The sequence below is a fragment of the Notothenia rossii genome (assembly GCF_949606895.1).
Source record: "Notothenia rossii genome assembly, chromosome: 2".
NCBI classification, from domain to species: domain Eukaryota; kingdom Metazoa; phylum Chordata; class Actinopteri; order Perciformes; family Nototheniidae; genus Notothenia; species Notothenia rossii.
This window is the reverse complement of record NC_136904.1, coordinates 45,423,066-45,438,582: the sequence shown is the minus strand read 5'-3', so window position 1 is coordinate 45,438,582 and position 15,517 is coordinate 45,423,066. Positions and strand designations below refer to the sequence as shown.

Sequence of the window (15,517 nt, the reverse complement as noted above, 5' to 3'; positions counted from 1 at the left end):
TGCATTTAACTCTATATTAGATTCTGTTGGTTTCTGTCAGAGTGTAAATAAACCAACCCACTGCTATAATCACACTCTTGACCTTGTTCTGACTTATGGTATTGAAATTGAGCAACTATTAGTCGAACCGCATAATCCTGCTTTATCCGACCATTTCTTAGTAACTTTTGAAGTACTGTTACTAGACTACAAAGCATTAGCCAAAAGCTCCTGCAGCAGAAACCTATCTGTTAGTGCTATAGCCAAATTTAAGGAAGAGATTCCACCAATACTTAACTCGATAGCATGTCTGCATGTAGGGGAGGAAACTTATACAAAATGTACACCACCCCAAATTGATCATGTTGTTGATAGTGCTACAGATGCGCTGCGAATAAAATTAGACTCTGTTGCTCCTTTGAAAAAGAAGAAAATAAAACAACATAGATTAGCTCCATGGCATAATGCCGAAACCCGCAAAATAAAGCAAAAGTCGAGACAACTTGAAAGGATATGGCGTTCCACTAAACTTGAAGAATCTCGTTTAATTTGGCATATTACTCTCAATGAATATAAGAAAGCACTGCGTAAAGCGAGAGCAGCATACTACTCTTCATTAATAGATGAGAATAAGAATAATGCAAGATTTCTTTTCAGCACTGTAGCCAGGCTGACAGAGAGCCACAGCTCGACTGAGCCTTCTATTCCCATAGCACTCAGTAGTAATGATTTTATGTGCTTTTTTAACGATAAAATTGTTACTCTTAGAAACAAAATCAATGACCTCTTGCCTTTGACCAGTATAGTGTTATCAACAGCTCCCGGAAACGTAAGTTCTAATAATATTACACTAGATAGTAAACTAGAATGCTTTTCAGCCATAAACCTTGAACAATTAAATTCAATGATTCTCTCTTCTAAACCATCAACGTGTATCTTAGACCCGATTCCAACTAAGCTGTTAAAAGAAGTTTTTCCATTAATTAGCACTTCTTTATTAAATATTATGAATATGTCTTTATTATCAGGCTATGTTCCAAAATCATTCAAAGTAGCAGTGATAAAACCGCTTCTTAAAAAGCACAACCTCGATCCAGAGGTTTTAGCCAACTATAGACCTATTTCTAATCTTCCGTTCCTCTCAAAAATTATTGAGAAAGCAGTCGCAAAACAGCTGTGTGATTACTTAAGAAACTATGATTTATTTGAAGATTTTCAGTCTGGCTTTAGAACACAACATAGCACAGAGACAGCTCTGGTTAAAGTCACAAATGACATTCTAATAGCCTCTGACAAGGGACTTGTCTCTATTCTTGTCTTACTCGATCTTAGTGCTGCATTTGATACTATCGACCATGATATCCTATTGCAAAGACTAGAGCACTTAGTTGGCATACAGGGAACTGCTTTAGGCTGGTTTAGGTCTTATCTATCTGAACGCTCTCAGTTTGTACGTGTCAACGATGAATCTTCCATGCAAACCAAAGTTAGCCATGGAGTGCCACAGGGCTCAGTGCTTGGACCTATTTTGTTCACCCTATATATGCTTCCGTTAGGCAATATTATAAGGAATCATTCTGTAAACTTTCATTGTTATGCGGATGATACTCAACTATATTTATCAATCAAGCCTGATGAAATTAATCATCTAAATAAAATTCAAGACTGCCTCAAGGACTTAAAAACGTGGATGACCTTAAATTTTTTGATGTTAAACACGACCAAAACTGAAGTTATTGTACTTGGCCCGAAGAATCTACGAAACAAATTATCTAAAGATATATTAACTATGGATGGCATTAATTTGGCCTCCAGTGAGACTGTAAGGAATCTTGGTGTTATATTTGATCAGGATTTATCCTTTAACGCCCACATAAAATCAATTTCAAGGACCGCCTACTTCCATCTACGTAACATTGCAAAAATCAGGCATATCTTGCCTCAAAACGATGCAGAGAAACTAGTCCATGCATTTGTTACTTCAAGGCTGGATTATTGTAACTCCTTATTATCAGGGTGTACCAAGAAGTCAGTCAAGTCGCTTCAGCTGATTCAAAATGCTGCAGCTCGTGTACTAACCAGAGTTAGGAAAAGGGACCACATTACTCCTGTTCTGGCTGCCTTACACTGGCTCCCTATAGAACACAGGATAGAATTTAAAATTCTTCTTCTCGCCTACAAAGCCCTTAATGGGCAGGCGCCATCTTACCTTAAAGAACTCATTATACCCTATTGTCCTACTAGGGCATTGCGTTCCAAGAATGCAGGGTTGTTGGTTGTTCCTAGAGTCTCTAAAAGTACAATGGGAGCCAGAGCCTTTTCTTATCAAGCTCCACTTTTGTGGAATCAGCTTCCAGTTTGTGTTCGGACGGCAGACACCCTATCCGTTTTTAAGAGTGCGCTTAAGACTTTCCTTTTTGATAAAGCTTATAGTTAGGGCTGATTAGATTCAGCCCCTAGTTTTGCTGATATAGGCTTAGTTTGTCGGGGCACATCTTACTTCTTCCTTCTCTCTGTCTATACCTGTGTACTCTCATGTTCCGATTAACCCAGCTTCCCCAAATTTCTTTCTTTTTGGTGTCTATATACGCCGGGATCCGGAGTCATGGATGATCCTGCGGTCCTGTGTCATGGATTGCGAGTCCTGGATCTTGAGTCGTGGCTGCGGTCCTGGATCATAAGTCCTGGATGGATATCCTCGTGGATTCATCTTCTTATTATACACACATGCATTTCAAAACATTTGGACTACCTATGTTGCAAATGTATTATCTTTTCAATTTACACACGGCATCTATTGCACGTCTGTCCGTCCTGGGAGAGGGATCCCTCCTCTGTTGCTCTCCCTGAGGTTTCTCCCATTTTTCCCTTTAAACTGTGGGGTTTTCTCTGGAAGTTTTTCCTTGTACGATGTGAGGGTCTAAGGACAGAGGGTGTCGTATTGTCATACTGATATTCTGTACAAACTGTGAAGTCCACTGAGACAAAATGTAACATTTGTGATATTGGGCTATATAAATAAACATTGATTGATTGAAACATTGACATCATACCGTGGTATACGGTATATGACGGTATCAGTCCCAATTTAAGGGGTCAGTTCTCCCAAAAAAAAAATGTTTTACTCACTATATCAACAGCCCCACCAAAAATATTTTCCACCAGCCGCCACTGACGGTATGACTTGGGTCGACTTGAGCGAGGTGGCGTTCGGCGGCAAATAGATGTTTCGAACGGTATATTATATGTTCGGTGTAAAATGCAGCCCGAGCCGGTAGACGCTCGCAAAGTGCCGCTACGTGCGCGCAAGTGCAAAACAAGGGCTGCATACATGACACATTGTGCAAATGGCACATTTTGAGATCGGATACAGGACGCGTTTGTAGATGTCCGACGTTGTTTCCATAGTGAGCTAAGTTAACAATATATCATCATACATAAACATTTTCCGGGAGTAAATACTTGACTTATTGAATAAAATTTGCTATATTCACTAACTAGTTTGGCAATATTATTCCGTGCATGTGTTAAAAACCTTATTTCCATTTGATTCATTGGATTACTCGCGTGAATGTTTAGCACGTAAATGCTTTCGTTTTTAAAACCGTCCGACCTCGACTACAAAACCATCAACCAGTTGCACAGGATTAAAAAAATTCAACACTCACTCACCCCGTCTTAAACATTCCCAAAGAAGTGCCTCTGTCTCTCGTTGTGCTGGATGAAGTCACTGGCAACGAGTAAACCCAAAATAGTCCCAAACAGGCGCAGAGGGCATTTTTCTTTTTTACTAGTTGTCCGAGTTCGGGGCCGGCAAATGCTGCCGCCATCTTGCTCAGCTCAGCTCTGTGCTGAGCTCTGAGAGCGGGAAAGACGGACTGCCCTCCCCTGCCCTCTGCTGGCGCGTGCTGTGCATTACAACCAATGTCGTGCCTGTCAAAACTCTGTGTCAGTGTAATAGAATGAAACGCATCTGTGATTTGGCGCACAGTCTGTGACGTCACGGTATTGAAAATCATACCGACGGTATTTCGAAATACCCTGGTATACAGTAATACCGTCATACCGCCCAAGCCTAGGCACACACGTAAGTACTAGCACCCCTCCTCACATGCTCCCACTCTCTGCCAGAAAGTGCGGTGCCGCACAGCATTTGGAGGCAGGACCAAACCATTACATGTAAATAGAGAGGGGTGTACAGAGGCTTTCGATAATTAACTTTTGGCAGACAAAAAGTGAAATGAATCGTAAGTGGAGTGAGTACATTATGAATTTAACGTCATATTAATGTTAATTGTTGATGGTTGATGAAAGGTTACTCAAACGTTTTTTCTTAATGTTCTAAAATTGTTTGGGGCCCCTGTCAGTCACGGGCCCTTATAATCGTCCTAACCTTTCACCCCCTTATGGCGCCCCTGACCACACACACACAGCTACACCGTACCACACACACACACACACACACACACACACACACACACACACACACACACACACACACACACACACACACACACACACACACACACACACACACACGCACACACACACACACACACACACACACACACACACACACACACACACACACACACACCTACACACTGTACCACACACACCTACAGCTCATAAATCATAATCAGGCTACAGCCGTTATGTGAAGCACTAAATGGTCTTAGAGAAATATCGACTCTTTGTTTGTAGTTATCTACTAAACTAAAGCAAATAAAGACAGTAGGCCTGTTATACTGAGTGATATATATTATACACACTGCTCTGCTTTCTGCACCTGCCGTGCGTCACGCCTCCACCGTTCACGGAAATGCATCCGCGGAGGAGCCGTGGAGGAACCATCAGTGTATCCTCAGTTATAGCTCCTCCAGAGAGCCTCCTCTCCTCGGTGTGCATTTAGAGAAATGAGATGTCCTTCAAAATGGCGCGCTGAAATTCATTTCCAGGTCACTGTCGAGGAGTCAAGGAGGGGAAATTTGAGTATTGAGAAGCCTCTATTGTGCGTCAGCAGAGACAGGCTACATGTGTCTTAGGTTCAAGTTAGACAGCTAATGTCTGGGGTAGTGTTCATGACTTCATGTTTATGTCATCTTAATGGTTAATTTTAATGCACACACATTTTCCGTGCTTTCCAAGAGTTTAAAATAGTTTTATTCCACTGTTAACCTGTTCAATACAAACATGCCACTTGTAAAAATTAAATAACATTTCTGTGAACTGATATTTGTTTAGTGAGCTTATTAGAGGATGTTCCCTGAAAGATTGTAAAATGTCAATGAAGATATCAGACTTAGTATGTTTGTTAATAATTCAACCCACTCTCTTCAGTCTGCGTACAAATGACACGACTTTACACATTGGAAAATGCGTGCAATAGATACGCTAAAGTCCGATTTTGCGTGCATATCATACGCCAACTATTCCCATTGAATTCTGAGTGCGAGTTTTGCGTGCATATGAGACGCAAATGGATACGGTCGTGTCTGAGAAGACCGGAAGCTGTGTGGTCCATAAAAACATGTTATTACTCAATATCAAGCCACGATTATTGATTTTATTTGTAATCGTATAATTTCTGACTTTTTTTGCCGTCCGTGAGGAAAATAAATGGGGCTCAGAGCCTCAAAATACTGAAATCTGTATTGTTTTTAATCTTTTTTTCCTTCGAATTTGTTATCCTTTTCTAAATAACACACTGTTATTTACTCAACAATAACACACTATTATCCTTGTTTTTATTTATTCGTTTAATTCTATAATATTGGGCTTTTTAGCCGTCCGTCAGGAACTGATTTTCAAAATAAAGTCACCGGAAACAGACGTAGGCCCGGTTCAAGCTCGATGATTTGGATGTTGTAGCCGCAATGCACGGTGCATGGTGCATGGTGTTCCCCACATAGCACGTTTCGTTAAAGGTCCACTGGAAGCAGCGCAGTCCAATTCGAGAAGGCGATTCGCCATTAAAAGAAGAAGAAGAAGAAGAAGAAGAAGAAGAAGAAGACGACGAAGACGACATTGAACCCTCCTTGACACGGAGTTCCTTGAGGTAAACCCGTTTTCTGTAATGTAATAAAGACATTTACAGTGTTTTTTAAAAATGATTTCAGCTTTTGCATCACTTTACACAGCACCATGTGTCGACATACAAGTTTACGCGTGCGAATTATTTGCTAGTTAAACCGTGAACTGCTCAGTTAGCATCATTGAGTTAGCCTTAGCTAACGTCTGTCGTTTTACGGAGCTGTTGCAGTTTAAAATCAATCGATAGTAACATAGTTGATCATGTTATGACATGGTTCTTCAGTTTTTTTTTTACTTAGTCTGTGACAGCACCACACACGAACAGACTGTGTTAGTGTTATTAAGTAATGGTAGCCGACTGAACCCGCTTTAAACGCATTTGTCAACCTGATTTAATCCCAAATGAGTGGCGATTTACTTCTTATAAATCATGTTTGGGGAAAAGGCATGTTAATGCATATATCTGTAAGTCTTATATGTCACTTGGTATCCCTGTTTAAGGTGATTATCGTACATAATACTTTACTGAATCCAGATCAGTATTTCGGGTTTTTAAGCTTATATTCACTCTTCGAGCCAATCTGAGGTCTGCTCAGATATTTGTCCCATTGATATTTAAACAGACATTACTTGCCGCTAGCCGATACACGATCCGGTCCACATAAACTGTGAGTTTAGGAGTAGGCCTATATGGATATGTAATTTATAATTTAAATCATATGTACATGTCGTGCTTTTAACCTAAACGAATAGTGTATAGATAGATACTTTATTCATCCCAAATTGGGAAATTATTTCGTTGCAGCCCAGTGTTATTGGACATTACAAATTAATTACAAATATGTAGGAGGAATACAAAATACAATACAAATAATTAGCATAAACATCAAATATATTCATATCAACAGTAGCTCGAAAGAGTATCTGAATAATAGAAATATAAAAAAATGTGTATTACTCTATAATAAAAATCGAAAAGAAAATTATGAATAAAACTGAATATATGAATATTTACTTCAGGAACATAAGAGCAATTTAATATTAAGTACTAGTTTGACTACAGTAGAGTCTCTATCTCAAAAAACATGCATTATATCACGCAATAAAAGATACATTTTATGAACAAACATGATTTGAGGTTTATGATGATAGCTAATAGAAAACATCTTATCATGCCAAAAAAAGATTACACAATACGTACTGACTATTACCAGAAATTGAAAGTTTTTATGATATTACACTGGAATTTGTGAATTTTAAAGTGCTACTAATTGAACTTTGATATCACACTTAACATTATTTTGAAGTTGAATTCAATCAACATCATTTGGATTATATCATTTGACTTTAGTAATCATACATGGTTATATGGAAGAATTTTTGTTTTGTGTCATGCCAATAACTATATGTGATACATGTGATGTTTTTGTTTTGTTCATAAGGTTGCAACTATGCAAGGTGGATCCACAAAAAGACAGTGCCCCCATTGTTTGGAAAAATCAAACTGCGCAAATCGTAGATGCACAAAGGTAAATATAACTATATATATATATGTCTACTAAAGTATTCATAATACAGTCTATTATACTGTCTCTCGGACAAAGCCATTTTCATACATAAATGGCAGTTAGTTTTGCCTATAAATATCTCATTGTTTTCTGCAAAACCCAATACAATAAAAGTGGCGAACAAAGTGGTGACTTTTTTCTAACAAAAGCCGGAAAGAGTTTTGTCACTCCACAAATGTCCATCACAGTATAGGTGTTTTTTAGAACATTACATTTACTGCATGTGCCTGTTCCATTGAAAAGTTTGACTGTTGGTTCTTTTAAATAACAATATTTTGATTTTAAAAAATGAATAATATTTTATTATGATTATATATGAGGCCATATAATGGACATTCATAGTGTCAATTAAAATATGAATTGCTACAAATAGTTAGATAAAGTGAATGTGGCCCCTCTGTATACTGTTAATTAGATATCCTAACTTGGTTAGCCTGCTGAATAAATGATCCGGTACATTTACTCGGTTGCATATTTTATCAGTCTGTACAATCAGTTGAATTTAATTGATTTTCCGATTCATTTTTTTGGGAAGTATTGTATTATATTATAATATATATGGTTAAAAGAAAGAAATAAGCAATACTTTGTTTCCCAACTGTTTATAACTGTCTTTCTCTCAGAAAAAGTAAGTATGTCCTTCCTACTCCCTCTTTCCCTCTCACTTCCTCAGTGTGGGAAGATGTTGGAGCTGAAATCAAGGCACACGGCCCGTATGAAGGATTTCCGGCAGAAAGCAAAAGACTGGGCCCAAAAAGTACACCGCTCAAGAAATCAATCGAAGATATTCGATAATTCTGCCCTGGTGTTAATAAACATTTTATTTTATTTTGGTCAGCCATTGAAGGTTACTGTCCCACAACATTAGAAAAATATTAATTGAATCTATATTGTACAGGGAAGGAACAACTTTTGAAATGTCATTCAATTATGTGTCAAGATTTCATTAACCCAAATGCATTTGCAATATTTCAATAATTAGCTAGTATAAATATAAAAAACGATACATTGACTTTGGCCCTGTCAACATTGTTTGCCATTCATCCCCACCCCCCAAAGCAATTTTAGACTAAATCTTCTGACTCACCAACCAACATCAAAGAACTAGTAGCGATGTATGGTATCCTCACGTTGCCAGAAGGTCAAACAACACACAGATTAAAACCTACTGCCAACTCTCACTTACACTCTGCACCTGCATAAGATGATTTTACTCTCCATAACAGCAGGCAGAAGTATGTCTTCCTCATTTCAAAAGGGACAACAAAATACATAAGGCTCTAGAAATAAAGGCAATGTTTGTGATACACTCTTTAAAACATTTTCACAACACTCTCCACTCAGCTTCATGTTGGGAATATCTGAGTAATAGAACGACCAGATGAGATAACAAATTAAAAGACTTTGTGTGAGCCTTTGGACTGTAGTAGTTTGTTTTCCTCAAGTCCTTTTTTCTTCTTGTGCACAGATTTCCTTAAGCTAGCTTATTTTGCAGACAGCTCTGCTGCCAATTCAACATGTTGAATCATCAGCAAAGGTTGTTGGGAATGGCAAAAAATGCCAATGATGCGGGACACACCACAAAAACATGGCTGACGGCCAATGCGGTGTGGTTAAGAGGTGTCTCTTTTGGTTCACTTGTAATGTGGTAGAGTGAATATAACTTCATGGCAGATGCTAATGAATGGCAAAACAGAACAGGAACACAATTGTCTCTTTAGAGCAGGGGTTCCCAAACTTTTTCAGCATGAGACCCAAAACAGAAATAAGGGACCCAAGCTCAAAAAATGTCATGATTTTCCATAATATCTACTGTTATAAACAAAGAATGCAACACACCATGAATTTAAAATGTAAATGAAAATATTTATTGAATTATAAAAGTGCATCGCAGCAATTAGGTTTCTCACCATAACAACCTTCCCTTTGAGCTTGCCCAGAAAAAATAAGGATCAAAGCAGAAAGACGAAACATGAGACATGCAGTCAAGTATATACAGTATAAATCAAAATTTCAATTAGACAATTATCAAAAGTGCAATATTAAGTTTGTCGCTAGCTCAAAAACTATGTACCGTAATTTTCGGACTATAAGCCACGCCTTTTTCCCTATTTTTCGACGCTGCGGCTTATATAACGGTGCGGCTAATCTATGGATTTTTACAGCTAACGGCCAACACCTTTAACTCTATGGGCTCTATGGCCGGTCCGCGGACCCCCACCTTTAAGCGGCGGGTTCCAGCAGGAAAAGCTGGAGGCTGGAAAAGAGTGAGACAGGTAGCGCGCAAAAGTAAAAGTGGAAGCGAGAGTGGTATGCCGCTGCTGCGGCTTATATTCAGGTGCGCCTTATAGTCCGAAAATTACGGTACACACCATTTTAAACTATTTTAAATGAACAAAGAACAAACATGTTGTAAACAGAAAGGGACAAAACACTAACTGAAGTGCAGTCAAGTGTATACAGTACATCACAGGTGAAACCACATTTAAATTATCAGAAGTGCAACATTAACTTTGTCACTAGATCAAAAACTATGTACACACATTCTTTAAACACTTTTAAATGAACAGAGCTGTTTTAAAACACTCTGAGAGACAAATAAACTCCAACACTTGGCAAATGATTAACTTTTTTTAGAAGGTAGTTCACAGCACATTCATGATTCTTTATTAAGTTTAATCCTGTATTGTGTACCTATCCAGATGGATCAGATAGAAATGTCAGTCAGATAATATTTTAGACAACATAAATTGGTTTTGGACAATTGATTTATTCCTTTTTCTTTGTTAAACTTTAATATTTGTTTTGGTTAATCATATACTCAGAGGAAGAGTTTGGACCGGTGGTGGCAGGAGAGATGGAGGCAGGCAAGGAGAAAGAACAGGTGGTGGAAGTGGAGAAAGAAGAGTTTGAGGCAGAGAAAAAAGCAATCGACAGGTAGGTATCAATATAGAATATATGATGTAGAACAATGAGGGAAATCTTGAGTCTATACAATATGAGATACAGAACGGTTAAAAAAAAAGTGCCAGTGTAAAACAAAAAGTAGCACCACCAACTGGCCTCTAAACCAGAAGATTTTTCACTCTTTGCTTTTCCAACTTTTTCTTAAAATTGTTTTCTTAAAGTGTTCTCGCAACCCTGGTTTGCAAAGCACACACCACATGACTATTGCAATTAACACTTGTTTTTTGTTTCTCTTAATAGAAAGAGAGCTGTTAATATATCAGCAAAAAAGAAGTGAGGCAAGAAAAAACTAAACAAGGAGGAAGGAATGAAAAAGAATACAGGCATTACAGATCTGTAATAAAAAAAATATATACAACTTTTGACATAATAGTAGTTATTTTGATTCCTAAAAAAAGCTTTGTGGCACATGGAGATAATCTGTGGTTCACCAGGTGCATTATGTCATATAAAGTATAGGAAAATTATGACATGCATTTGTTTGAGGCCTTACAAATGGTGTTTTTCAATTTGAAAACCCAACTTATAGTTTGCAAGACCATACATGATATCAAGTTTGGGATTTATGGACAATTTAATTCCATGTTTCTTTACAGTGTGTGAATATCACAGCAAACTGGACACGTTTCCAGTCAATTTCTGTGTCAAAGACACGTGAAAGTAAGGTTAGAAGCTATATTGTTTGCATGAAGTACACAACAGGTATGGACCTTCAACACAACAAACATAATAGTTTTCAAATTGTTGAATTTTGTCAGAAATTCAACAATTACATGTTGAGCTGTTCTCTGGGAGGTCTTACATTAATCCAAACATTTACCATTTTAAAATCCTGGGGAATGAAATGCAATGAAGTATTGAATTATAAATTAAAATAATTAATATTTAGTTTTTGTCCTCTCTTCTGTTTCAAGGGGCTGTAAAGAAGTGCTGGTCCATTGGCTGCCCTGCCCTGCATGGTAAATTCAGATTTCTTGTTTAACTCAATTGTCAATAAATTGACAGTTCGGCCTAATTAATAATGGAGTGTAACGGGTACACCTGTATGTTTGTATACCTTATGTATGCCATGTGATCTTTGTAGTGTATCTGTGACTCTGGTTGTTCTATATGTATACCTGTGTTTATGTGTATTCTCTCGACTGCCCAAGGCAAATCTCTCCCAAGGGAGACAATAAATCTCTATCTGTCTGTTTAAGAAGTCAGTTTTGCCATGAATTGTGAGTTATTTAAGTTCATGTAATAAGCACCTGCACCATTTTAAGTTCAGAAATCCGAGAAATCAGGGTTGCTTTGTAATTATAGACTGTGAGAACTTAAAGAGGACATAGTCTGTTAATTGCCAGGTTCATTAGTATTACGTTTTTTCCTGCTTAAATGTTCAAAAAGCTCTTTATTGTTCTCATACTGCCTGTGCTGCTGCACCTCTTTTCACCCTCTGTCTGAAACCAGAGCCAACCGCTTGGATACGTCCCGCCCCTTAGTCTATTACGTTTAATGTAGGAATTAGTTTCAGTCAGGTTTTTTGGAGAGAAACATTTTCTATTAAGCTTTTGCAGTCCCTTTACATTCATAATTACGTAATCAACACACTACTGGAAATGGAAAAGCCCAAAAAGCACTATTGGGCCCTTTTTAATATGTGGCATTGGTGATAGCCTAAAGAGAGATGTAGCTTTGTCAACACCTAAATCTACTGTTAACTGTGTTTTTACTAAATAGTTACGAAGACTTAAATGACATGCTAAATTGTGACCAGCTTGAATGTCAACAATGTCCAATATGCAGTTATGGTCATCATTATTGTTGAAGGAATCAGGTGAACTGCTTATCATAGAATTAAAATAATGCAGTATGGTTTGGGGTAAACAATGTTTAAAACACTGCTGTCCCACAGACAACATTAAAAAAACAAAAAACATGCTGAATACGTTTCGGTGGTTGGAAGCTTAGCAGCATAAGGATCACCCTCAGTTTCCTTGGAAAGTCGGAACAAGAGTAGGCACTAAAGGCCCGACCGACAGGCCTAGCATCCAGGATTTGAAAACAGACCGTTATGTGTATGGCCCTTCTTAGGGTTGAGAAGACATTTGAAAGGATTTTGTATACTCAACATATTTCAGATATTGAAAAAAAATGTCTAACTGTTTTTTTTTTGCCTTGTTTTTCTTTCAGCAAAAAGACCTGGCCACCATCCTGGGAACCGCACATGAATATAAACATGACAGTGTCCTAAATGTTCGTTGTTGTGTTGTAAATTATGAAGTTCTGTTGACGAACAAGTTCATTTAAAAAATCTCATAAATAAATCATATATAAATATATTTGAAATCAAAATAAAAGTATTTGTTTATAAATATCTGTTTCATCATTTACAGTGTTAGCAAGGCACTCACCATATAGACCCTTTTTGTGTTTGTACACAATGATGACGTAGAACGTATGCGCGCGCATTGTGGCAACAGAAGGATGGCAGAGATAAACAGCTTGTCAAGCTACGCAAGGGGACTATCAACTAAAGATCGTGAATGTTACCTTAACAAGTTGACTTTGACAAATGGTGTCCGACTTCCAGATCCGTGTTCTATTGATGAGTGGGTTGAAGACGTTAGCAAGTGGCCGAATATACAGTGGCCAGATATATATACCTATTTAATTGAGAAACCGAGCGTGTACACCAGAGAGAAATTACGAGCCTATAAATCAGTGGATGCTTACGAATACGTTGTCTGTGGTCATGTACAGAACGTCAAATACCATGACATAGACTCAGAGTTTTGTATTTTGAGATCAGAAATTCTCCCTAGTCAAAGACAAGGACACAAGACAACGATGTATGAGGCTTGGGTCATAATCAACCAACGAGAAAACTACGTCCTCACAGCGAATTGCACCTGTATGGCGGGGTAAGTAGCCTATTATTTGGTGTTGTGGGCTTGTAGGTAACAGTTCAGGGGTGTGTTACTGTCCTTTCAGCTGGCTATTACTCTCCTTTCCATATCAAAAATCGTATGCCTTGCCCTGTAACTTTCTCATCATAACCAGAGTTTGAAACTAACATGTTCATGAACAACAACACAGTGACAACAGGGTTCAAAATGTCAGCAGCCAATATCATTCAGTTACATTCAAAACCTGATTAAGCTTAGGATACTCACATGTCTAGTAAGTTAGATGTTTACCTACTTCATAGCCAGAGCCGAGATTTGTCTGAGAGCAAATGTTACTTTCAAGCCCAGTATGTTTATTATGATTTTGTGAAATGTCAGGCTTGGGTCATGCTGCAGCCATGCAGCTGCAATATTATTCAAAGTTGAGCTCTATGTTAGGATGGGAAGGACAGAGAAAGCAGCGGTTACTTCTGGAGTGTGCATGTGGAAAGACATCAGCAGGAAAGAAGTCAGACCAGCTCCATTGAGGGAAATCAGCTTCCACAAACCAAAGAGGCTTGGCAGGCAACTTCCAGCAGCTTCAACGTCTGCTAGGAAGAATAGTATCACACCCAGAGGCATGTAATAGTTGACAGAGCCTAGATAAGTTTCCTTTTGCCATAGTGCATTTAATTAATTCTCAGGATTTCTCCTCAGTGTCTTGACACCATAATGTAGCCTGAGAAAGGTGTTACTTGGTGATGCAGAGATGAAAAGGCCTACAGACCAACGTGGCATCATGACTTTTTGTAAACATACACGCTCAGTTTGAATAGTTTCAGTATCATTTGTTATGTTAGTTTGAATATGTCTGTCCTTTTGTCTTCAGATTACTGATTCTAGAAATTCGATTGTTTGTTATCTACAGCTTAACTGGTCCGGTTTTAGAATAATTCAGTCATTATTCTTAAAATGTGAACATTATGCAGCACACTAATTGTGTCTTTTTGTTGCTCTATTATCAGTGTTGACAGATGATGACATCCGGGAACTGCGGGATGTGAACCCAGGTGCTGCAGTGCTGACGAGCCTGGAAAACAGTGACACGGACACTGCATCGTCTGACACTGATTCAGAGGAGCATCCAGACTTACCTGAGCCCTTGACTGCTTTATTTGATGCAACACTCCAGGAACTCTCACCACAGGAAATGAAGGTGAAATGTGAGGATACATTTCACAAACTAAAAACTACACTACAACCTCAACAATGTGAGAAACTGGAATTAGTGACACGGAAACAGTCAAGGTCAAATGAGTGGCAGACCTATAGGGCTGGTCGGATCACAAGCACCAAATTTCACCATGCAGCCACAACTGACAAGATCAGCAAAACATACCTAAATGATATAATGCAGTACAACAAAACAGAGTTAAATGTCCCATCTGTGCTCTGGGGTCAAAACATGGAGGAAACGGCAAGACAAGCCTACACTGCATTTATGTCCCAAAGCCATACAGATTTCAGCATCAGCTCATGTGGCTTAGTAGTGCAACCTTCTGAGCCACACCTTGGATCATCGCCAGATGGGATAGCAAGATGTACCTGCTGTGGCAAAGGGGTGGTAGAGATAAAATGTCCCTACAAATACAGGAATAGCCTTCAAGGATGTACAGAAGACAAGCAGTTTTGTCTGGACAAGTCATTCTCTTTGAAACATTCACACACATACTACTATCAAACTCAACTTCACATGTTTGTGTGTGGTGTTAGCTACTGTGACTTTGTGTTGTGGACTAAGGAGAAGTTCATTGTGCAACGTATCCTAAGAAATGAAGAGTTTCTGCAGGAGGCTTTGCCAAAAGCACATGAGTTCTTTAGCTCGAATGTGTTGCCTGAATTATTGACAAGAAGACATGATCCTGTCTTGGTGTCACAGAGAGCCTGTGAATACTGTGAAAGACCAGATTTTGGTAAAATGATAATCTGTGTCAAATGCAACAACCACATTCACTACAGTTGTGCACACATAAAAAGGAAGCCAGCAACATGGTTATGTAGGGAATGTCTGAGAGTTGAGGCTGGAATGCCTTCATGTAG

At 38.4% G+C, this 15,517-nt stretch overlaps 1 protein-coding gene across 5 annotated transcripts; it reads left to right on the top strand.

Moving 5' to 3' along the window:
• The first annotated feature begins 5,786 nt into the window (after positions 1-5,786).
• On the top strand, positions 5,787-15,262 carry LOC307028468 (uncharacterized protein). 5 transcript variants are annotated; one of them, XR_013804994.1, is made up of 7 exons: positions 5,787-6,037; positions 7,455-7,541; positions 8,254-8,337; positions 10,406-10,517; positions 11,462-11,506; positions 12,723-13,453; positions 13,877-14,417. XR_013804994.1 is itself a non-coding variant. In XM_079663513.1 (7 exons), the coding sequence occupies exons 2-6, from the start codon at positions 7,532-7,534 to the stop codon at positions 12,781-12,783; spliced, it is 312 nt and encodes a 103-aa protein (XP_079519639.1). In that variant the 5' UTR covers positions 5,801-6,037; positions 7,455-7,531; the 3' UTR covers positions 12,784-13,453; positions 13,817-14,424. The 5 variants fall into 5 exon arrangements, 3 of the variants coding, with proteins under 3 accessions (XP_079519640.1, XP_079519639.1, XP_079519638.1); XR_013804993.1 differs by lacking the exon at positions 13,877-14,417 and adding an exon at positions 14,443-15,262 and having other exon boundaries at positions 5,788-6,037; XM_079663513.1 differs by having other exon boundaries at positions 5,801-6,037; positions 13,817-14,424.
• Positions 15,263-15,517: the final 255 nt, after the last annotated feature.

What these genes read in the sequence shown, in the direction of transcription:
- LOC307028468 (XM_079663512.1), top strand. Translation starts at nt 7,464, where the DNA reads ATGCAAGGTGGATCCACAAAAAGACAGTGCCCCCATTGTTTGGAAAAA. An exon ending in CAAATCGTAGATGCACAAAG is followed by an intron (nt 7,542 to 8,253) that starts GTAAATATAACT and finishes TCACTTCCTCAG; the next exon opens with TGTGGGAAGATGTTGGAGCT. An exon ending in CAAAAGACTGGGCCCAAAAA is followed by an intron (nt 8,338 to 10,405) that starts GTACACCGCTCA and finishes TCATATACTCAG; the next exon opens with AGGAAGAGTTTGGACCGGTG.